The sequence below is a fragment of the Mirounga angustirostris genome, unplaced genomic scaffold, assembly GCF_029215605.1.
Source record: "Mirounga angustirostris isolate CCGP_5_RB_7025 unplaced genomic scaffold, mMirAng1.0.hap1 SCAF_11, whole genome shotgun sequence".
Classification (NCBI taxonomy): domain Eukaryota; kingdom Metazoa; phylum Chordata; class Mammalia; order Carnivora; family Phocidae; genus Mirounga; species Mirounga angustirostris.
Genome location: NW_026991719.1, coordinates 11,846,223 through 11,871,153, shown reverse-complemented (window position 1 = coordinate 11,871,153; position 24,931 = coordinate 11,846,223). Strand labels below are relative to the sequence as shown.

Genomic DNA, 24,931 nt, shown 5'->3' with positions numbered 1-24,931 from the left:
GGGCGCCTGGGTGGCTCAGTCATTATGCATCTGCCTTCGGCTCAGGTCATGATCCCAGAGTCCTGGGATCGAGCCCCTCTTCAGGCTCCCTGCTCCGCGGGAAGCCTGCATCTTCTTCTCCCACTCCCCTTGCTTATGTTCCCTCTCTCACTGTCTCTGTCAAATAAATAAATAAAATCTTTAAAAAAAAATAAAGATGAGAAAAATGTCTGTCCAAATAAAGCTAAGAAATAATAGTAACGTATTATTTTAGTTAAAAATGATCACATTAATATATCTCAGTGGTGGGGAAAACTTCCCTGTAGATTTAGTCTGTAAAGAGCAGGAAGCTCCCAGGGTATTCTAATGCTTTTTTTTTTTTTTTTTTTGCTGTTTTATTAACAAGAAAGTAATCAGCAGAGCTTGTCCTCCAGAGGGCTAGGCTCCATTCTGGGCACATAGAAGGCTGTCTTCATTCTAGAGAGCTTGTGCTGCTAATAGATTTCTCACCCAAAATGTTAAATTTTATTCATTTCTTAGTTTTTCTGTTAGTCTCTGGTGCAGTGAATGTTCAATATTATCAGTGGTGGACTGAACCGTAGGGGAAGGTTTTCTTGTAGGTTGCAATTCTTCTTGTTAAAATATAGGACCTTTAGAGATAGCTCTTAATGGTATATGCCTATGGCTTATAAACATAGACTGAAGTATGATCATTCTTGAGTATATAAAACATTCTGAGTATATTTTATTCTGGAAAGCCAGTCATCTCAAGTGTCTTTATGTTGGTACCATTCTATGCATTATCATTGGGCATTTTATCACTGATGTCACCAAATTTGGTAAAATGGGTGTTCTCTTGTTTTCTTTTGCTAGAATTCCTACAAGGTCATATAATGACCTACCTCTTTTCCTATCTCTTTGGCAGAGCTATAATGCCAATAACTCTCTTATTTGTGTTTACTAATAAGATGGGGGTAAAATGCCTGTGCTTGGCGAGCTTGTAGATCTAGTGAGCTGTCAGCTGCTATATGATCAGAAAACCCACCTTATGCTACCAATTCTAGACGGCAGTGTTCAATGGGACACAAACAATACCCTCAGTGCCACAGGGTTCTTGATGAGGACAGCAAGGATCCATTCTCTACACTTTGGGAAATGACGTTGCTGAGCTTTGCTCAGTGTATACTGTGGTCCAAGAGACCAGTGGGCTTGGAGTTGAGGGTGGTGCTCTGGGGACCGTGGGGCCATCTCTGTGACAAGGACCCTCCTCTGGCCTGGGTCACAGCTTATCAGAAGCATGGGTAGCAGCCCCTGCAACCTCATGACGTGTATAAAGTGGGAGGAAAGTGGAAAGTGAAGGAAGGCACAGGAATGGGGAACTGGCATTTGTTGTGTAGATAAGGTGACAACATCGAGCACGGACACGTGTGTAGTATACAGATATGTGTATGTGTTTAGACCGGGCCCACAGTGTCACTTGGTCAGCATAACAGCCGCGTTGTACATATTATTTCCTTATTTGACACACCAGGAAACTGCCTCAGACCGGCTAACAGTCTGCTCCTAGGTTGCCCTGAGGGTCTTTTGCTGAATTTTAAACCTGAGTTTTCTGCTTGTGATTGTGTGCGTTCGATTGTGTTGCCCGTTTTATAGTTACTTCATTCCTTTGTTTTCCGTGGTACCACAAGGTCCCTGTAAGGTTGGCTTTGGCCTTCCGCTTCTTCCTTCCCCCGGAGGGGTTTCCTGGGTTAGAATGAACCGAGAAGGTAGGACGAGCAGAGGGGCGACCGTACTGGAGAAGCAGGACCAGACTGAGAAGAGTCTGTCTTTTAGGGCCTGGAGTCTGGGCTTGTCCGGGAGAACAGAGAGCCATTGAAGGGTTTTAAGTGAAAGGTCCCCTTAGCTGTGTGTAGCAAATGGATTGAAGGCAATCAGGGGACATTTCTCTCACCTATAGGATTTTATCTGTAAAAGAAAAGAAAGATAGGAAATATGGCAACACGTATATTCATTATTTCCTCCTTTGTGCTCTTCTGAATTTAAACAATTAAAGCCTTGAAAATAAACTCTAAAGTTGGGGGATGAGGGACGCCTGGGTGGCTCAGTCAGTTAAGGATCTGCCTTTGGCTCAGGTCATGATCCCCGGGTCCTGGGATCGAGCCCCGCATCGGGCCCCTTGCTCCGCGGGGAGCCTGCTTCTCCCTCTGCCCTCTGCCTGCCACTCTGCTTACCTGTGCTCTCTCTCTGACAAATAAATGAATCTCTAAAAAAAAAAAAAGTTGAGGGCTGAAACCATTTGGTCTAATGACGAGGAAACATCAGACAAACCCAAACTGAGGGACATTCTACAAAATACCTGGTCTGTGCTTTTAATGAAAAGCATTGAGAAAGTGTTGCCCATGGAAGGAGATTCGATGTGGGGACTAAACTCAGCCTGTGACCCAGGATTAGAGCCTGGCCTGGGCTTCTGTTTTGGGGTTTGTTTGTGTGGTTGGGTGGTTGTTTTTTTTGTATTTTTTGTTTTTGTTTTTGTTGTCCATAAAAGACATTACTGAGACATTTGGCATAGTTTGGATATCTGTATATTTTTTTTCCATTGGTATCATATCAGTTTCATAGTTTTTATAAATATGCTATGTTTATGTAGGAAAATATCCTTGTTTTTAGGAAGGAATACTGCTAAAGAACAAAAATTGAACTGAGTAAATCTGAAGATCGAATTGGCTTTATTCAACAGTTCATGATTGAGGCAGCATCCCATCTAGTAAGGTAGACAGGGGCTCCCAGGAGTTGTAAAAAATGGAAGATTTTTATAGGCAGAAGAAGGGTGGGACAAGATACTAGCAAAGAAAGGAAAGGATTGTTTCAGCCCTGGGTGTCTTTCTTTTTTTCAGGGAAGGGACCCCAAAGGGTTTTTATCATGCAGATGACCTTACTAGGGGTGGTCAGGACATTTCAGGGTGACTCTTAAAATGTCACATTCCTGGGAGAAGTTGAAAGTTGTAATTAAGGGGCACCTGGGTGACTCAGTCATTTAAGCGTCTGACTCTTGATTGCGGCTCAGGTCATGGTCTTAGGGTCGTGAGATCAAGCCCCACGTGGGGCTCCAGACTCAGCAGGGAGTCTGCTTGAGATTCTCTCTCTCCCGTCCGCCCGCCCACTCATGCTCCCTCGCTTGCTTGCTCTCAAATAAATAAATTTTAAAAAAAAAGTAAGTTGTAATTAAGTCTTGGCTTGCTGTCTTGGGGGACAAATGACTTCATTTTGAACTTCTTTTTTAACAATACTGAATTATTTCAAGGTAAAGGGATATCATATCTATATCCTGTTCAAATATTTCAGAAGAAAATACATATGTATTTCTAGAGAAAATGATAAAGCATATTGTGATAACATGTTAGCTTTTAGAGAATCTGGGTGGGTGGTATTTAGTAATTCTCTATATTATTTTTGTAACATTTCTGTATGTCTGAAATTATTTCAAAATAAAAATTAAAAAAGTAATTTGCTTAAGTGAGAAGGGGGAGGAGAGGATCAGGTGGGTCTTCTCCCATCCCAGATCACCAGGCATGAAGTCCATGGTGACGAGCTACCTGCCCAAGATGAACTTAGAGCCATGGAGGGGTAAGGGAGGTGTCATGAGTGATATGGTTTGAAGTGGTGGGGTTCAGAGCCAATGGCCAAGAAAGAATTCTTGAGATGTCTTCAGTGCAAAACAGTGGTTTTATTAAAGCCCGGGGACAGGACCCGGCAGTAAGAGCTGCACTGGGATTGTGAGGAGCGACTGATTATATACTCTCAGGTTGCGGGGGGAGGGTTAGTGAGAACGAATGTCTCTAAGGAGTTTTGGAAGCAAGGTTTCCAGGACCTCGAGGGGGCTAGCTATTGTTAGGAAAATGTCATTTATGACTGTCTAATAAAAAGTCATGAGACCCTTCAGATGTGTATCAGTGGGCCATATGCTTGGGGGATGATTGCCAACATGTATCTTAGGTGGGGTGAGAGGGGGAGTAGAGATAAAAGAAGTTTCCAAAGGAATTTTTATATGTTAAAGTAGACTCACAGGATCCTGGTGGTCAGGCTAAGATTGCCTCTTGCCCCTAGCAAAGTATTAACATGAAGGCAGCTGAGTTCCTAGAGGAATGTCTCTCTGCCTGTTTCAAGGACTTGTCAGTGAGCTGTAAGTACTAAGGACATTTTTTTTCCCTTGTGCCTCTGTTTCCCACATCACATGTATAGAGAGTAGCTGTAAAATTCATAGAAATAAGGAACTCTCCAGCTGAGGCAGGAGGAGGATGAGCTGGGTTAAAGCAAGGACGATAGGCCAGGAAAAGCTCTCACTAGGGACACTGGCAAGAATTGGAACCTCCCTGGAAATGAGAGCAGAAGCCACAGAAAATGATTTTCATATTTAAAAGTCTTACAATTTTTTATGTTTGACTAAAGGAGGTCCGACTTAACATGTGGTGCTGATTAAACCATCCTGCGGGGCCAGAGGTGAAATGAGACCTCCGACCCCCGCTCTGTCAGGGCCCAAGGGAGGGGAAGGGCTTCCCAGCTGCCCAGCGCCAGTAGCATGGAGACCCTGTTGGTGGAAGAAAGGAAACTGTAGGGCCTGTGACCTCTGACAGAGCAATAAAAATGCGGGGATGGCATTAATTCCTGGTGCAGGACATAAAGTTGGGGGGAGGGAGCAGGGAAAGATGAGAAGGACCCACACATCTCACCAGAGAGCGCTTTACTGATGCAATCCTGCTCTTCGCAGAGAAAGACTTCTCATAAAATGTGATGGTTCTTAAACACAGGAACTGTTCACACCATTGGGCTCTTGTTTCACTGCAGCTGGAAGAAGGCAGAGAAACAAGTAGTGGTGAAACAAGAAAGGAATTTATTTATTCCAACACTGGGAATACTGCAAACTAGTATCTCAAAGATTATCTCCAAAGTGCTGAAAATACGTTCCGGTTTACAGAAGGAAAATGTGGGACATGGTTGAGTTGGGTACATGCAGGTGGGCAGTGAAGGTCAAATCAATCAGGGTCTTGGAATCCATCATGGGAGGGGTTTGGTTGGCTCAGGGTGGTCCTGATTGCTTGAGGGGCTAGTCTCAGGTCCCATCAGGGGATGCTTTGCTCTCAGGGTCTTCTGCCTGAGCCAAGAGACAAGCCGGAAAGAACAGAATCAATTAGAAAGTTTGAGGACAAAATGTAGGTAGTTGGAAGTCCTCTTTCAGGTTTAACAGAAGCAAGTGCACTTGGACAATATGTTAAAAAGAAGGGAAAAAAAGGCAATTTCCCCCTAATGCTGTGTGCCTTCCAACCAGTAACATGAATTTTGTTACTACTGGTGAAGAAGGGCTCTGTATGCTAGTAGAAGACTTTTGCAAGGGGCAAAAATAGGTGAATGCATTTACTACATTGGCTTGGCCATGACTTTGAGCAAATGTTTGATCCTTCTGGATCGTGTATAAAGATAAAACAGAAACCCAGCCATGGCAATTATGTGTGGACTAGTTTTCTGTTTGGTGGGTGAGTAGGAATGAAGCAGAGAGGGTGGAGAAGAAATGAGATTAGACCAATTAAAGTAGTCCCCAATAAAAACCCAGTAGGGCAATTGAGAGCTTTGAGGTTTTGTCAAAATCAGGAGCCATTATTTTTTTAGTACCTTTCAAGCACAAAGAGGGGCTTGGTTACGTAAATTATGACACGTCCTTATACTGGAATGCTTTGCAGTCTTGCCCGAGGATGAGTTATTTCTCTCTTTTGACATGGAAAGGTATTCAGAATAGAACATTGAGTTTGTTCGGGTTTTTAAGCAAATGATACCTAGCGCCAAAAACAAAAAAGAAACTGAAAGCATAAATATCAAATTGCTAGCAATGTTTATGTCAGGCCAAGAATGAAGATTGCAGAAAGATTTTCAGTTTAGAGATTACACACTTCTAAGTCTTAAAATATGTTTTAAATTTATGGGTATGAGGTTTTTTTTATATAATCAGAAAAACACAGTGAGGACATTTGCACTTTGAAAAATCAATTTAGGGGCGCCTGGGTGGCTCAGTCATTAGGCATCTGCCTTCAGCTCAGGTCATGATCCCAGGGTCCTGGGATCAAGCCCTGCATCAGGCTTCCTGCTCAGTGGGGAGTCTGCTTCTCCCTCTCCCACTCCCCCTGCTTGTGTTCCCTCTCTTGCTGTGTCTCTCTTTGTCAAATAAATAAAGAGAGAAAGAAAAACCAATTTAAACAATGCTCGGTGGTGGATTTTTTTAAAAAAAGCAGCGAGGAAAGGGGTTTTCGTTACACGTCAGGCTAAATAGGACTGGAGAGGCTGAGCATCCATGAGAAAGTGGAGAGAGCAGTGGAAGTAGGCTGTGGATTGTTCGCCTGGACTTTCAGCATCACTGAACCTCCCTCCCGCAAATTGCACAACTCGTACAGCCCAGCTGGGCCTTCTTCATCCCAGTGTCTCCGCCCACGGCACATGCACAGGAGTGAGTGCTGTTCCCTAACTGCTGGGAGACTGAGCACGTGGGTCCGGAAGGGAGAACAAATAGGGGTGAGCCATCAGCAAGTCGGATTACTTCCAGAGGCCTTAAACTGAGACTGGTAAAATCTCAGAGAGGAAAAACTGGGAAATTGGAGGGTGAAAAGACCTCCTCTAGCGTCCGCCCGAGTGTTTTGGTCTGTTTCACCATCCGTTGACTCTTGCACAGACTCCAGTCTGGGCCCTGCCCTTCCACTTTGAACTCTACCATCCCACCTCTTCTCCTTTTCCACTGAAGGCACACAAGTGATGTCCTGATTCTGTTTTGAGCTTGCCATTTCTGGATTCAGGTCTCCTGGGGGCCCTGCAGCATCCCTTCTGGGCCGTGGGTACGAATACCCATGGAAACCCAGTGCTGGCTGGCATTGGGAGAGCAAGTGGCTGGTTGTCTGTGGCTCTGAGCTCTTGGCCCCATGGGTCACAGTAGGAGTCTGCTGAATGCTATGTACCCTCCTCCCAGAAAAGTGTACACACTTGAAAAATTGTGTACGCAGTTCCAGGGAGTGCACGGACCATCCAAACCCCATGTGTACCCCCAAAGATCATGCATCCCCAAATCCCTGGAACTGATCCTCTATTTTAGGATAGATGAAAAGGAGTGAGTTCACTAGAAACCAAAGTAAACTAAGTAAAGTGTGTTTCTAGAATTTTCTTCACACTTAAAACTACCTGGAGGCACAATGAACTGAAGATAAACCAGATTGGGGTGTTGCAGTTATTAGCATGACGTTAAAACTGGAGGGAAAGCTTTGTTAATACAGCTGTTGGCATATAGCTGTGTAGTCAGGTGAATTGTATACTGCCTAATTGGGTGGCTCTAAAACATAGTGGGCCAAATCATTTAGGTTTAGGGGTACGTGTATATGTATGTTAATGCATGTGCGAATGTGGGAGTATATGTTTTTAACAGCTCACAGAAGTTAAAATTTTAAATATGTATCTAAGAGAAAATAAAGGATTTCATCTCAATTTGTCTTTCATGTCTGTTAGATATATTTATATTTCATAGAGAGTTGTTGAATATATCGTTATATCTTTGTTCCTTTTGGCATTATGGACACTAACCTTTTAATGTTGCTGGTCCTTTTTCAGGATGGACAAGCTTCATTTATACCATATCTGGAAATGTGTATATTGGTAAGTGATGATGATGTTGCTTTGGGTTCAATTGCACTGAAATTTAAACTACTGAAGGAGAGGGAAAGCAAGATGGAACCTCTCATGTAATTGAATACTATGCTGCCTTCTGTCCAGCACCAGCCCTCTTTACATCCTAGTACATCTTGCATCCTGGTACGCCCAGGACAGGGCACCTCTCAGCTTCCAGCATGTTCAATGAGGGAGGAGAATATGAACAGCAGGCACGACAGCCGCCATTTCACTGTGGCCTGTGTGTGGATGTAAGGTCCACGCATGATCACGTGGGTTGACACCTTGTTAAGAGGTTGGTGACCTCCGTGCTGATAAAGGGATGGAGCTCTAATGGGCTAAGGAGAGCAGGAATCTATCTCCTGGGAGGTGGAAGGAGGTGAATATGCAGTCCCACGTGCTGCTGAGAAATCTCAAAGTTGCTTTTCTCTTATTTTAAGGGTTGTACACCTGTCTCTTGTTGAGTCTAGTCTAGGAGGGATATTCAGGACCCAAGCAACTGTCATCTTATAGATGATGAAAGTAAAGTCTAAAGAAAGATCTTTGACTTGCCAGGGTTATGCCTTGGTGGACCAGGGACCAGAACCAAGGACTCCCCAAGCCCGTTTCCCATGCCGCACGCCATCATCTTTGTACCATGACAACACAGCAGCCCCACCATGGAACCTGTCTTTTCCAGTCTCAACCTTGTAGCCAGCCCCGCAGCAGAGTAGGCTGGCTTGTGTCGCCCTGTCCTCCTGGAAATGGCACGGGTGTCGGGCATGTCTCTCTGTGGGACTGCCGGAACCCCACGGTAGCGGGTGCTCTAGGTGCCCTCCCCACAGCCCTGAGGCCTCAGCTCCGTGGAGCTCGCTGGCCAACTTCTAGCTCGCCAGTGGGCTCTGTGTCTCGTGGCCTGAAGCTTGCTCCGAAACTGGGAAGGCTGCTCTCTCTGCCCCACTCGCAAATAAATAAATAAAATCTTAAAAAAAAAAAATAAATAATAAATAAATAAATAAAAAAGAGGACCAGCCTCCCCTCTCCCCTCCCCTGCCCCTCATGACAGTGATGCGTGGTGTGGATGGGGGGGGGGGCAGGCCAGGAGTGTCATTTCGGAGACCCTCTGGGGTTGTGTGGCCTCCACCCCCCTCCTGCACGCTAGCCTCCTCAGCAAGAACTGTCTTCCTGGGGCCCTAACGTGCCTACCTCCTGGGGTAATAACAGCCGCAACTGCTGGCTTATTGATAACATCTGCTCGGGACTTGAAGGCGACACCCAGAGCCACTTAAACCATTCTTTATATATAATCTCTGAAAGGAGTTCAATTGCCTCAAATTACTCTTCTGGAAAATAGTGGTAATACAAACCCATGTATTTTGATCTTATACAGTAAAAACGGCCTTAGTTCCTCTTTCACTGAATAGCATTTCAATTATGGGTCAGAAGCAAAGCTCACTTCACGTTTGAAAAATGGTGAAAAAAATCAGTAGTAGTATCCCAAGTGTCACAAACTATATTAACCATCTGAAAGAGATGAAGCATCATTTGTTGTATGATCCTCTTTTGAAAATCATGAATATCACAATGTACTTGATACACATGGAGAGTAAAGACTGTTTTTGTGGAGGTAGCACCCATTGACTTAGGATTTCAAGAGAAACAAAATAATCTGCACAAATGGAAAGTAATAAAGAGAGCATGTGAATTCTGAGGTGGTAAGGATACCGGAAATGTTAGTGTAGAATGAGAAAGGGCAGGGGCAGCAAACTTGTTATAAAGGGCCAGATAATAAATATTTCCATCTCTGTGGACCATATAGAGTTTGAGTTGCAACGACTCTTTCCTGCCCTTCCAAAAGCAGCCACAATAACACGTCAACAGTTGGGGTGGCTGTTCCAATATAACTTTACGGCCACTGAAACGTGAATTGTGTGTATTTTTCATGTGTCATGAAATGCTATTCTTTTGATACTTTTCAACCATGTAAAAAGGATAGAAACCTTTCTTAGCTTCTGGACTCTACAAAAAGCTCATATTTGATTTTGGTTTAACTGGTGGTGTGGAGGACGAAGGGGAGAAAAATTAACAAATAATCTTTAAAACCTGTTTTTTTAATTGAGGTATAGTTGATGTACAGCGTTACATTAGTTTCAGGTGTACAACATAGTGATTCAACAAGTCAATAGGTGATGCTGTGCTTGCCACACCTGGAGCTCCCATCCGTCGCCATACAACACCATTCCGGACTATAGTCCCTATGCTGTACCTTTCGTCCCTGTGACTTGTTCATTCCCTAACTGGAAGCCTGTACCTCCCCCTCCCCTCGCCCATTTTGCCACATCCCCCTCTCTTCAAAACCTGTTTTTTTTGGGCGCCTGGGTGGCTCAGTTGGTTTAAGCGACTGCCTTCGGCTTGGGTCGTGATCCTGGAGTCCCGGGATCGAGTCCCGCATCGGGCTCCCTGCTCGGCGGGGAGTCTGCTTCTCCCTCTGACCCTCCCCCCTCTCATGTGCTCTCTCTCATTCTCTCTCTCTCAAATAATAAATAAAATCTTTATAAAAAAATAATAAAGGTTCATTGGGCGCCTGTGTGGCTCAGTCGGTTAAGCGACTGCCTTCGGCTCAGGTCATGATCCTGGAGTCCCGGGATCGAGTCCCGCATCGGGCTCCCTGCTCGGCAGGGAGTCTGCTTCTCCCTCTGACCCTCCCCCCTCTCATGTGCTCTCTCTCATTCTCTCTGTCTCAAATAAATAAATAAAATCTTAAAAAAAAAACAAAAAAACAAAAAAACCTGTTTTTTTCTTAAGATTTTATTTATTTGAGAGAGAGGGAGAGTGCTAGCGCGAGCATGAGCAAGAAGAGGAGCAGAGGGAGAAGCCGACTCTGCGCTGAGCAGGGAGCCCCACGCAGGGCTCCATCCTGAGCCTAAGGCAGATGCTTAACCAACTGAGCCACCCAGGCGCCCCCACAAAACCTGTTTTAATCAGTAGTTACAGCCCTGTTTTCTAACAGACCTTTAGTCCCAGAATTCAACAAGTGAAAAGCTCAACATTTGGAGGGGCTAAGAATGACCTATACATCCCCTTGTTTTTCTTGGGAAGGCAGGAGTTTCCTGAGCCATTTCTATTCACTGGCCTGGTCACCTCTCATGACCGTGGGCCACAAGTGCAAAACATCTGGCAGGAAATGGGGTCACAGTCTATAGCGTTGGAGCGAACTTGCATCTGTCTGGGGTAAACTGGACCGTGGAGAGAATCCACTCGCATAACTGGCCCCTTGGAACTCTGCTTTAGCCAATGAGCAACTGGCCAAATGATCTCATTTGAATTGTATCTTCTTCCCTTCCTCCTACCCCCCCATAGAAATGTTAATGAGAAAAACAAAAGGGCAAGAACAAATCACCAGAGGAAAAAAGACAAAGCAGAGATAGCTATTAAATATGTACTGACGTATAAAATCTATAAGAGAGAATCCGGAAAACGCTTTCTGACTTTACTGCCTCAATTTTATCGTGCTTTTAAAACCACAGATGGCAGGAACTGATAAGCAAGTAATTGTCTTTTCGAAAATGTCACGCACCTCCATTCTGTTGGAATAGATGTTATAAATGTGCATTGAGCTGGAATAAATAGACTGCCATTTGGGTTGAGAAAATAATCTGCGGAGATTCCATAAAATGGAGATTTAGGAGGACTCAAAAAATATTAATTGATGCAGGAAGTTCTTGCAAGACAGATATTGGTACGTTGTAGGACAGGTGGAGGTTTCAACAGGACAGATTACTGGAGTGAGATCTTTGACAGTCATCATTTACTGAAGCATCAAGTCCTTTGACCAGCCCTCAGCTGACATCTCTGCAGTCTAGGATAAAAAAAAAAATCGAAACTAAAAACCGCATGGTCAGAAAGCCAATAGATCCCAAGTATACTGGCGCTGAACCCCTTCCCTGCAGCTGAGATGGAAATAACATTACACATTAACACAGAGATCAAAGGGTAGAGGAGTTTATATTCTGTATCCCCGCAGCGTGGGACAGTTTATCAGCTTGGATGTCAGTCTCCTAGAGGGACCAGTATCAGGTATACTGTTTGGGCTGAGAAAAGCTATTTGGAAATCTAAAAATACTTGTCTGTGGTTATTGAAATGACACCTAACTCGTTTATGCGGGTAGTGAAATGTTTCAGACTTACTAAATAAGTCATTATTCACGCTTAGTTTGTGCTCAGCCCTTTGCTTCTGGTTCTGGGGGGTATAAAGTTTGACACCGCCCCTGGATGTCAATGAACGTGGGGAAACACTTAGAAGCCCTCGGAATTGACCTCCACTTACCTAGAATGAACTGGACTGAGAAGTGTGCTCATTCCATGGGGACTACCTTGCGTGAGGTGCTTTGAACACCCAGGATGATCAGCAACCCTGGTCTGCCTGCCCATTGCTACTCCCTCCAGCCAAACTGAGGCAGTTGTGATTGTTCTCAAATCTGTTATGCCACTTGCACCGATAATTGCAATTATGCGATTTAATGAAACAATATGTAAATTAATGAAGTAAGTAAAAAAAAGAGTTGGTATTTTTAGGGGTGCCTGGGTGGCTCAGTTGGTTAAGTGTCTGCCTTCAGCTCAGGTCATGATCCCAGGGTCCTGGGATTGAGCCCCATGTCGGGCTCCCTGCAAAGCAGGGAGTCTGCTTCTCCCTCTCCCTCTGTCCCCCCACACCGCCCCCCGGCATGAGCTCTCTCTCTCTGTCTGTGTCAAATAAATAAATAAAATCTTTTTAAAAGGAGTTGGTATTTTTAGAACAACTAAGTCCAATGCTTTGTAAAAGTGAATTGCTCAAGAAGAGCTTTTGAATTAGTATGGGAAAGATGACAGAAAAAGAATGGGAGCAACTGATCTAGAAGGATTTTGGTGGGTATAGTCATTATAGGTATGCTTTTGAAAGACAGGGCTTCAATCCAATCAGCCAACCCACCTTGACTGTATTTCTAAAAATTGGCAAATGTATGCACATTTACACTTTAAAATGTTGTGGAGGCAGCTGATTGTCTCTTTCAATTAATGATCCTGATTTCATCAGATAAGAGGGCTTCGACTGTACATACAAAATTGATGAAATCAAACTCTAGTGAAGTGCCAGCCTGTGTGCATTGGCCAGTCAGTGGGATGGCAGTCCTTATAAAGAGAGGAGAAAGGAAATCTGGCATATAGGGAAAAGTTGCCCAGCAATTAATCACACACTGAAGCTGCCGCACTAACTTGAAAATATGTTTTCAAGTATTTTGCCCTTTCAGGACTGCTTAGGCAAACCAAAATATTTGCAATTCAATTGTTTTCAGTTACATCTTCCTTAACTGCCCTATTAGATTTAACATTCTTGGCGAAGCTTCTCAATGGAAACTATTTATTATCTGATTTGGCTCTGTTTGTAATTGAAAGGAGTCAAAAACAGTAAAGTATATTTTCTTTGAGACTAATTTTAGGTTCAAGAGATAACCAGGTGGGTGAAATAGCATAGAAAGAATAAGAAGATAGAAGCAATCTTTGTTTTCAGGGATCCTGTTGTAAACATTTCATAAAACAATACAGAAGCTAAAGGTACACTTAGAATGACCTGGAAACCTCCCTCCAGCCTCTGTAACAAAGGTCTACCTTAAGCTGGAGCATTTCACATGGCCTCTTCAGAATCAGCAGTGTGATTCCTCCCCTAGAGCAGCAAAGAGAGTGGGCAGAAATTTGCGCTCCATATAAAGGGAGGATTGGTGTCCTTAGGACAACATGAACTCTTTGCTTCTGAATTCATGTGTGCTCACAGACCCATGAACACTGCAGTCAAGCAAGCTCTCCTGAGAGGAGGTGCAGAGAAATCCCAATTCTGCATTATTTGAGAGTTGTCTCTTGCCAGCTCACTCCATAAAGACAGGGGAGGGGCTGTATAAGTTGTTGGGGTTTATGTATTGTGGAACATGCTACATCATAAAATGAGGGGCCAGGAGTAGACCTTGTGGGTAACATATATGGGCATTGCGTATGAATGAGTTGAAGATAAAAAGACATGGCCCATTGCTCCCAGGGAATCTCAGTAAAGCACCCATAATAAAATGCTTCTTCATCTCACAGTTAAAGATATTACCCAGTTCTAAACGTGGTTATTCTTAGACTCCCAGACCTCTCGGTTTTATTGCCAAATCCATGCATGAGTAGAAAGCCTGAGGAGGCCTATCGTTCACTTCCATGACACCCGTTGACCTAAATCTTCGATGGAGAAGGGACCTTTAGTGGTGCGCTGGGCTGGCTGTTACAAGCTCGCAGGGGCCCATCGAGCACCTCTTCCCTGACCTCACACCTCACATCAGTAGCTTGAAATTGACCACAGTGGGAGCCTTTATGCCACGGAAATGAGCATGCTTCAGATCGGGTTCGTTCTCCCGCTCCAACCTGAAAGCCAGTTTTATTTTATTTTTTATTTTCTTAGATTTCATTTATTTATTTGTCAGAGAGAACGAGCGCAAGCTGTGGGGAGCGGCAGGCAGAGGGAGAAGCAAGCAGCTCTACTCTACATTCTCAGTAGTGATTCACATGAAGTGTGTTTTGGGATGGCCACGGCACTGTAATGGGAGAGGAAAATATCTGTGATTTCTACTGGAGATGGAGTCGGCGGCCCAGCGAATACTACAGTGTGGTTGTTGGCTATATTCATGACCAAAGGAAAGGCCACATCTCAGCTAGGTGTTCGTGAAAAGAAAGATGTGGTTTATCTGCCATCCAGTGATTGCTCTGAGTTCTATCCATGGGTCCAGGGGCTGCACTGACTAGGTTAAGAACTCCCACTCGGTTAGAATCCTATTTCACATTTGCAAACATCACAGTGAGCCTTGTTGCTTCACACAGGTTATCTCCCAAGTGGAGTTTGCAAGGGAGGATTTCTCTAGAAAGAAAAATAGCTTTGTTTGGACTCCAGTAGTCACAAAATTCACAAATTAGGTGTCTGTTTATATAATAATTCCTCAAGCGATTATTTTCATTTAAATAAGCACCCCCTAATTGATTAATCAGCTTTAACGTGTCAGGGGGATGCCCATATTTATATCCCCAAATGTCGTGAAGGTGTATTCCTCTTAGATGTCTCTGTGGGCTTTTCTCCCTGCTTGCAATCTTTTCTCTGTTGTCCATTTGCATGTCTTGGTTTTTTACCCAACTGAAAGAACCAGCCCAAACCCCACCTCCTGTCTCCAGGCTCCTGTGGCTATTCCAGCCCACCCTGGCTTCTCCATTCCCTACCCTCATGCAGAACCACTGCTGTCATCTTCAGGTCACTATATTATTCTGTTCCTAGTGAGGATCCTATTGGACTCCTCTCTCCCACTGTTGCCAAGTCCTTTAGATTCTTTCTTGACCCCACCTCTAAAATCCGTCCCACTCTCTCAGTTCAGATTGTAATTCGATTTTATTTATCCATTTGAGAGAGAGTAGAGAGCACATGTGTGCGTACTAGAGGGGGGCAGAGGGTGAGGGAAAAGGACAAGCAGATTCCCCACTGAGCATGGAGCCCAATGCGGGGCTCGATCCCAGGACCCTGAGGTCTGAACCTGAGCCAAAGTCAGTTGCTTCACCGACTGAGCCAGCCAGGTGCTGCCAGACCGTAATTCATTTTCACTGAGACTGATATTAAACACCTAACAGGTCATCCTAACTTCACTCTTGCCCCCTCATTCTATTCTACACTCTGCTCCCAGAGTTATGTCTTCAAGACATAGATCTGACCATTTCACACCCCACTCTCTCCTCAGAGGCCCCCCACTTTATATGGATAAGCATGGCTTCCAAATCTTATCTTGATCTGAAGCCAGTCTACATTTCCATCATTCTTCCCAGAGAAACGTTGCAGCAGTGGTAGAAGGATCACCCTTCCCCTAGAGACGCCCTGCGTGTTCCCCACACCTTACCTTTGCACAGGCTATTGTCTTGTCTAGAATGCCCTTTCTCCTAGCTTTTCCCAGTGTAGGTCTCTGTAATCCTGCAGAGCTCTATTCAAGTCAACTGCTCCACAACAAATCCTTAGGGCCCCTAGACCTGAGTTAGCACCTACACCTCCATTCTCTCATTGAACTTTGCTCATTATTTTATTGTTGCACTAAGACACAATTTCATCTGTATTTCATCTGTCAGTCTCATTATAGAAGGGATAGAACCGTAGCCATCCTGAAAACACCCCCCCCCAACACACACAGCATTTAGCACAGAGCCTTGTTCATAGTTCACTAGCTATCCCACTTACTTATTTTTCAAGGGAATTACTCTCTGATTCTTTAATGAAAATATATTTAGCTCCTCCCAATGAGATTTGAGTTATTTGTTTAAAAGGAATCTGAGGGGTGCCTGGCTGGCTCAGTCGGTAGAGCTTGCAACTCTTGCTTCTCAGGGTCATGAGTTTGAGCTCACGTTGGGCATGGAGCCTACTTAAAAAAAACAACAACAGGAATTGGCTTTGCTCTTCTTTGGATTTTCTCATAGTACTAAGCACTTATGGGTGCTCCATAAGTACTTGTTGGCAGGAATTAATGATGGCATTTACTAATTTTCCTAAGTATGCTTAATTCTTATGAGGTATGTATAATTTGCTCAAGGAAGCATTCTTATTAGCATGTAATCCTGAAGACGTTGCTTATTAATTGAACTGTTAGACCTGCTATCAAAAGTATAAGTGGAAACATGATGCAGGATTCATCTCCCTGTTTTTTTCTACATTGGAAGCCAGCCAGTTTCAGACTTTAATACTTGCAGATATAATCAAGAGATTTAAGGAGATTCCTAAGTCTCTTATGTCTGAAGTTAAAATGAATATTACAGTGCTGTGGAGTTAACCACATTTGTAACCATGTGATAAATGTACTATAAAGAACGTTCGATTTCATGGGTCGTCTTCTTTATAGGGCCTGATGATGCACAACAAAAAATAGAACCTCATCACACAGCAGTGCTGGGGGAAGGTGACAGTGTCCAGGTGGAGAACAAGGTAAGTATTAAAAATCGTTAATTTTCTTAAATTGCACTTTCTACTAGTTTACAGGTAAATGCCTAAATCTCCAGTGCAGCTGGAAATTTTTCTCTCTTTCTTAGGCAAAGAAACTATACCCCACGTTTATTATCCCCTTTCATTAACCTCTTTATTTCTATTGGTTTGTTTTAAGGTTTTCTCTATACCCATTGCTCATCTTCTGGACTCACCTGAAGTCTCTGTTGTTTACCCCTAGACATTTGAATCTGGAGGCAACATGTCTTCCTTGTCTCATAATTTTCTTTCTTTAGACACTTGATTTATTTTATTTTTAGACTAAGTGAAAATGGATCCGCCCTCTGGGAGTATAAATATAGATCTCCATGCTTACTCACAGAGAGCCCTTTGCAAGTCAGCCCCATTTCGAACCGAGAGGAGCATATGATGCATTTCATAGTCCCTCTTGTGTTGAACCCCTGCTTCTTAGGTAGAGTTTCTGAGATTTTAGGAGTCCCCTTGCCTAGTTTCTTCCCTGGCTCTCTTTCATTCCCTTGGGTGATTCTCTTACTGTCTTGTGAGCCTGCTAAGCCAATCTGATGGCTTTGTGTCGTTTTCATAAAGAGGATTGAAGAGACAATTGTGCAAAAGCCTCTGACAAGCTGAATTTTTCAAAGTAGGGATGAAAACTACTTCAGTGTGTAGGTGACTGGTGGAGAGGCAGGCTGACTGCCGTGTGGCGCTCTGCCCCTGGGGTTGTAGAATGCAGTGGATTTGAAGTATTACTACATCCTAGCCCACTTTTCTGGCAGCTCACCTACTGCTGCTTTAGTTATCCATGGCACCACCATGAACTAGGAATTAAGTAGAAGAAAATCCTCCGGGGCACCAGAGAAAATGCAGATCTCGGGGTCCGTGCCCTCTCTTATTAGGTTGAACTGTTTGAAATTGCTACTTTTGACCTACGGAAATGACAGTTTCCTTTGTGCCGACCCCATGCAGGAAAGAAGCATGGAAGCTACACATAGGCCAGAACCTCCTGATAGCAGATTTGTTTGTAACATTATCCGATTTAACTTGACACCTCCGTTCTTCCTGTAATCTAGCAGAGGGCACATTGCAAATGAGAAGGACTCGGAAGCTGGAATGAACCACCAGAAAGTTGCCGAGGAGAGCCAGAAAGACAGGAGGCAGCTGGGAGAGCCAGGAGTTGGCGAAAATGTCAGTTCACTGGCTCCAAAGGCACCGTTCTGTTGTGGACACTTCTGTCATTAATGCTATGTACGAGCACAGCTGGAGCAGCAAGGCATGAGAATGATTTCTATGAAAAAAAAATTTTAGAAAACTAGCATTTCAATGGGTGTGTCATGCTTATGTCCGTGGGTAGCCCCAAGTCCCTGTAGATTACAACGGAGAAGGAATAGTGAAGGTATCTAGGTAGCTTAGAAAGTTCACTATTCTGAACGCCTAATTTAATAGATAGTCACGTCAGATACATGTTACCTATTGAGGATTCATACTTTAGGCCCAAAGATTCAGGGCACATAACAGTTTCTAGAGCTAGAAAAAGCCTCTAAAGTGTCCTGATTCACTCCATGGCCCCAGGTCAGGGTTATCTGCACTGGGAACTGAGCTTGAGGATTAAAGAAGGAAGATGTGACTTCCTAATGCTCCCCCTAATCCCATTTGCACTGAGTTGTGGTCAAGAATAAGGATTTGGTATACTCCCTGGCTTCCGTCTAGCCCTTTCAGTACTCCTTACTTCGGAGTCTTCCACAATCATGCCTGTCTACCTGGTTAACCAGTGGTATGTGTGGTTTCCTCTAGAGTGGCCAAGCCTCTGGGGCAGGAGAGGGGGGCACTGAAGGGTTGATGTGGATCACGTCTGTCCCCAGGTTTCCTGCTCCATCTTAGCATTTGACTTGTCTTAGAGTCAGCACATTTTCGGCTTCAGGGACCCCTGTCTTCTTGCAGAGGGTGGATTGTCCTCTGTGACTATTACTCTGAAGTCTTCCATGGCAGGTAGCAACTGCAGGGGGCCTGGTTTATGCCAGATTTCAGAGTCTTTAAGCCAGACCGTTGACTTTTTGGAGGAAGCCCTAACTCCCAACAGTGGCTTCAAAATAGTCTTAACTTATTCATAGTTCTTAGAGATTGGGATCAACCCCATGCTGCACTGGGCATTTAATCCTGGACTGTACTGATGACCCTGAAACAGCGTCTGTTTCAGGGAGTAAGGCTCCCTGTGCTGCTTTGGCCCACAGTTGGTGCTCTGGGTGTCAGGATGGCTCCCTGATCAGGAGCACATTGGTTTGATATGAAAGGCTAGATGTCACCTTGAGAGACATGTCCTATTGAGAAAGTCTTAAGCCTCACGCATCAGCAGATTCACTTGTAGTTTGTCAAGGTAGACAATCAATTCTTCATTGGCTGCCCCCAAAACAATATTTGAGAGTCACGATACTCTTAACTGCCACCATTCATGGGGAACTCAGTAAATGAATACAGATTAACCTTTTGATTCAAATACAGATCAAAAGACAGAAATAAAACAAAACACCCTATTTAAGCTAGAGACAACTTTTTTGCTTATTTATGGGTAAAAATTCATAACCATTAATTTTTAAAAACTGGTAACAGTTCACTGTTTTATCTTTAAATTGGCCTAAGAAGTGTGAACAGTGAAATCCAGTAAGAACAAGTGCATGCAATTAAGTCAAGCTGAAGTTCGGTTTCTTCCTGGTAATTGTTTTGCAGTAATGTATCACTATGAAAGGTGTCCTTAAACCAAAAGCATGCCCCTTAACTCATTCACAGAGTCCTACTGCCATCTCAAGCTTCAGAATCAATCAGACTGTGAGTCCATACTAACAGTGGAGAAGTTATCAACACTTTCAGTGAATCATAGGGCCTTCACCTGGGTATTGATCATTTATTGTTGGTATCAGTGGAACTCAGGACCTATCTTGGCAATAATATTTACGGGATAACAAGAGCAATTTGTAAGAGGAAATTATTCAGTAAACCCAGAAGGGCCTAACTCTGAACTAAGAACTCTGAGAAGGTTCACTGAAGTCAAAGACATGGTCTGGGCTGGAAGTGATGATGATCTTCAGGTGGGGTAACTATACATGAAGCAGTAAGTGGGCTCCTGTTGCCTTTGTATGGGGTCTTTTCATCAAGCCCTAAAAGGTATTTACTGAGATCCTCACAGGGACTCCTGTCTGAAACAGCTCTTCATTCTCTTTCCTTGTGCATGATTTTCATCATTTGACATTATACACAAGGACACCGTAGATGAGGACTTTTCAAGGTAACAGCAGTTGGGACTTTTAAGCACATCAGCACTCTACTAAAGTACAGAAAGATGATTAGCTTTCACCAAAGAAGGCTAGACAGGGAAAGAAAAAAAGATACATTTAAGAAACAAGAAAAGGACATCAAACATCTGGTTTGGGGTAGAGGAGAAGGGGCTACTGAGAGGTTAATTTAGTGGAAAGGTCATTAAAGGAAGTGTGGACCATCATTCAGGTTTCTGAAATGGGAATCCAAACTCCTGACCTCCTCAACACCCAGCAGTGAAATCATTTTTCATTTCCCATCAAATGTAAGTGTCCCTTTATTATACTGTCCAAATTATAAGTGGAAAGTCATCATTTGATCTAAGTAATATCAAAAGAAGCAAAACTCTTATTTTTAAGCTTGATCATCATTCCTAAATGTGTAAACTGGAAGATACTTTGTCATTCACAAAAGGTGCATCTTCTGAATTAAGAAACTTACATTCTTGGGACACCTGGCTGACTCAGTGGGTGGAGTGTGTGACTCTTGACCTTGGGGTTGTAAGTTTGAGACCCATGTTGGGTACAGAGATTACTTAAAAATAAAAAAATTTTTTTTTGAAGAAATTTACATTCTGAGGAGTTGGCACATCCATGACCCAAGGAGGTCGGCCATTCCTCGCCCCTTCTCCCGTAACCCCCAACCCTTTCTCCGCCTGCTGACCCTAAAACTCAAGTGTGTCTCTAAAAAAGCACCTCAAATCATTATGCAATGACATCTTCATTCACATTAAATTATATATGATATAGTACCAATGATCAGAACTATTTTTCTAAAATACTTTTCTTTCACGTGTCTTTTGATTCACATTTAAATTTCACCACTCCATAGTCGTTCGGGAATAAAGCTTTCTTGATAACTGCATTTTTTAAGTTGAATTTTTAGTCATTTAAACGTGATGTTGGAAAAAAAGATATCATTTCCGATAGAAACCCCACCCTTTCCTGTGGGCTTAGTGTATATTATACACAATTTAACTTGTTCACAACCTTGGATCATCAGCATGTGTATTAATTATTGTCCTGAGCTATAATGTATGATGATGTCTGTAGAGCCTGTTGGCTTCACTAAGTGGTCCTAGACTAATTTTTAAGCTTCTGTGCCTGTTTTACATAGTCTTTTTTTTCATTTCCATCATTGATCTTAAGCTATTTTCTTGTATTGCTCTATAGTAGTTACTTTTCTGTCTTCCAGCTCTGAATCCCTCATAGATCTGAAAACCACAAAGCCTAATTGTTAGCATGATGTCTAAAGCAAGAATAAGTAGGGACTGAGTGTCTGCACTTAGTTTAAAGCGCTAATCTTTAGTATACGGAGTTTATGACATCTCTTTTTAAAATGTGAACTACCAGAAGCCTTTTTAGGCTTTTTGATTTTCAGGTGAGTTCATGTTAGCATACTGTGACAGCAGGTTGGGTTATGGATAGGTAAGGTGATGATGTATAAATAAATAGAGCCTGGAAATGGTTAAACAGAGATGTTTTTTAAACACAAAGAACTGATTAGTGCACCCGCTGGGTGGCTGTGCTAAATGGCACCAACCCTGGGACTGTAGGGGGTAAGTTATGACTTTTGCAGAAACCGTTCTACCCCAGTTTGCCTTTTAATACTTTAAAGTTGGAGGCAGAAGGAGAAATCAATTTCAGTCCTGTACAATACGAATTTTTTTTTAACTACATGGAAGTCTAAAAAATTATTTATTTTTGCTGAATCTAGATAAGTCTTCTGGTACTAGTAACATTATAATGATTTCTACTTAATAAGTTTTGTATTAGAAGTATATAAATATAATATGATGTAGTATAATTATCTTACCACATATTTAGAAGTAATGCTATATTAGGGGCGCCTGGGTGGCTCAGTGGGTTGAGTGTCCAACTCTCAATTTCGGCTCAGGTAATGATCTCAGGGTTGTGGGAGGGCTCTGCCCTCAGCAGGGAGTCTGCTTGAGATTCTCTCTCTCCTCTCTCTGTCCCTCCTCCTGTGTACGCTGCCTCTCTCTAATAACAATAAATCTTTTTTAAAAAAGAAAAAAATTTAAAAAAGAAATATGCTATATTATTAGAATAGGGTGAAGTTTTAAACAATTTTTGAAGGCTTTGTTCTAAAGCTCCTCATCATTATTGCTTTATTTATTATTTTATTCTAAATTAGATAGACCTAAAAGATGCCTCCAAAGAACGTTCAGTTCTCTATTAGTGATTAACAAATCACCCTAAACTCTAGTGGCTTACAACAGTTACTGTTTCTCACAAGTGAGGTGGGGGTTCTTCTTCTGCTTTCTCTGGCATTGCCAGGTCACAGGACATCAGCAATAGTGGGGGTTCGGAGTCATACTGTCAGTGTTCTCTGGAAGGATTCCTGTAGCAGCTTAAAATCTCCCAAATGATCTATAAACGTGTCTTTTTCCCTGCATCCACACTGACACTGGACATTGTAATTCATACTTCCAGTTTGGGGGAAAAAATCGAATCTTAATTCTAAAGACAAACTTTTAGAGACTTTAATATAATAGGACCCGTTTGGAGAGAAATTTACCTGAGCAGATGTCACCTGGATGTTTTTAGAAGGTTCCATTTAGTGCAACATTTCTGGGTCATATTTTACATTAATAGCAAAAAATGTCAAAAGTAATCAAACCTTACTTTTGGATTTGCATAGATAATGTTCCCTTTTAAAAATTGTTAATGGGAGATTATAAACCCTGTAATACGATAAGCAAATCCCATGGTTTGTCTTAAGGGTGTTTCCGGTTAAAGAAAATCTTTTAATTTGCATTCTCCTCCTTTATCTGAGAAGGTTAATCTTTTGGCGGTCTGGACGTACTCTTGAGTGCTGATTGAGAAGACCAATCATCTTAAGGAATAAATGTTTCCATATTGAGTGTTACACAGAAAATACTTCTGGAATTTATATTCAGAATTAGGAACATCATCCTTCTGGCCAGCATGTCAGTTTCAAATTATTCCTAATTTGACATTCAGAAATAAGCATGTTTAGGGTGCTGCCTGGGTGGCTCAGTCAGTTAAGTGTCTGCCTTCGGCTCAGGTCATGATCCTGGGGTCCTGGGATCGAGCCCCATGTTGGGCTCCCTGCTCAGCAGGGAGCCTGCTTCTCCCTCTCCCTCTGCCCTTCCCCCTGCTTATGCTCTCTCAAATAAGTAAATAAAATCTTCAAAAAAAAAAAGCATGTTTATTGTTTGATGTTTTCTTCCTTCACTTTAGGATCCTGAGAGAAGCCACTTCGTCCTAATTGCTGGGGAGCCATTAAGAGAACCAGTTGTCCAACATGGTAAGCCCCAAACGATGGCAATTTTCCTGGTTGATTTCTTTTTCTTTGAAACTAGTATACATGTATAGTATTATGGGGAAGAATAGCTGGATTTTTGTCCTCCTTACCTACAAATTCGAAGATTTTGTTTCATTGTTCCATCATCGGAGGAAAATATATACATGGTATTTATTTCCATATTCATTCTCTCCTTCTTTTAAAGGAACAGTTCTTGAATACCTATCACGTGTAGGACATTGAGCTTACAACTGTAGGGAAACAGAAGTAGTGTTTTGCATTCTGTCATAGGGAACTTCAACTTACAGAAAGATTTTGTGGCCTGTTGCTGGAATATCATTTTTATCTTTACTAAAAACAACAGTGATTTCAATACTGTTTGTAATCCATTGTATTTTTAGTGAAAAATAGGTACCTCTTAAGAATATCTCTTGTGGCAGTTTCGAAAATATTTGAGTCACTCCTTCTTTGTTTAAAAAACAAAAATGAATAGAGGGAACTGTGGTATAGTAGAAATAGGACTTTAGTTGGAGGCAGAAACTCCTGGAATAAGTAACCAGTCACTTCACTTTGTCTTGACTTCCTCATAATATTGTTGTTTTATTAAATGAGGAACATCTAAAAGCACCTAGAATCCAACTTAATATTCATTTTTATTAAGAAATTTTTTTGCCAACTTATTTAGATAACTGCCTATAAAACATGTCTACTTACCTAATTATGAAATTTAGCGTGCCTTAAAATCCCATCGTATTACCTTGCCTTGCGTGAATTCCCAGGTATACACAATGATTTCAGGGAAAAAAGCCCAGCTGATAATACATTTCAAGAACAACTGATTATTTAAAAAACATTGTTTTTGTTCTATTAATAACTTGAGGGGAAAACATTAAATTATACTCCACCTAGCCAACAGTGGTTGGCCTCCATTTTGCATGCTTCAGTTTCCACTCCAAAGGTGCATGGTTCTAGTTTCCTTTTATCTTGATTGAAGAGCACTGAAATCATTTGTTCTTCTGGAAGAAGCCTGAAGACAGATTGAGAAGGGTCATAATATTTATTCATAGTGGCTAGAATTTAGGTGGGAAAAGGACGTGTGGGATGTAAGTCTTTTGAGTTTAATAATTGCCTCTGCACCAATGATGAGAAATGAGAGTCCGACCAAATGAGGTGACAGACCGAAGGGGTAGGTTTGCTGGGGGCCCCGCCTCCGTTCGTGTTAGGGGAATCCTCTCTCAGAGGCTTGGATCTTGGGAACACTGCATAAGCCTGCACATTCAAACTCAGATTAAGAAGGGAGGAGCAAGATGGTGGAGGAGCAGGAGACCAAACTCAGATTAACCAGACAAGATAGATAAGTGCCTTGACATCTGTTAATGAGAGGCAAAGCATTTTGTTTGGTTTGTTTATTGTGGAATTTTTTGTTTGTTTATTTTTACTTTTTAAACCCCAGAAAGTTTTTCTTTTACCTGTGTGTGTTTAAAGACAGCCACAACCATCTCTTGGCTGTTTGGGAACCAGTACCAATTTAATGAACTAGCCAAGGACCTTGTTTTTCTTATCAGGGAGTGTCCTTAATAATGTGTGTACAGATTAAGCATGGAATGTCACAGAATGTTGGAATAGGAAACGTCTTTAGCATCGATGTAGTCATGTCCCTTT

General features: G+C 42.6%; 1 protein-coding gene across 16 annotated transcripts in view; it reads left to right on the top strand.

Annotated features, from left to right (window-relative positions):
- The window catches only part of PIR (pirin), a 103,156-nt gene that overhangs the window by 74,444 nt on the left and 3,781 nt on the right, over nt 1-24,931 (top strand). For 13 of the 16 annotated variants that reach the window (XM_064573783.1, XM_064573781.1, XM_064573778.1 and 10 more), the window contains 3 exons: nt 7,615-7,659; nt 16,578-16,660; nt 23,206-23,272. In XM_064573783.1, the coding sequence (XP_064429853.1) occupies nt 7,615-7,659; nt 16,578-16,660; nt 23,206-23,272 (195 nt within the window). Of the gene's footprint in view, nt 1-7,614; nt 7,660-8,226; nt 14,122-16,577; nt 16,661-23,205; nt 23,273-24,931 lie in introns of those variants that run through there. The other 3 variants (XM_064573784.1, XM_064573779.1, XM_064573780.1) reach the window with 2 other exon arrangements.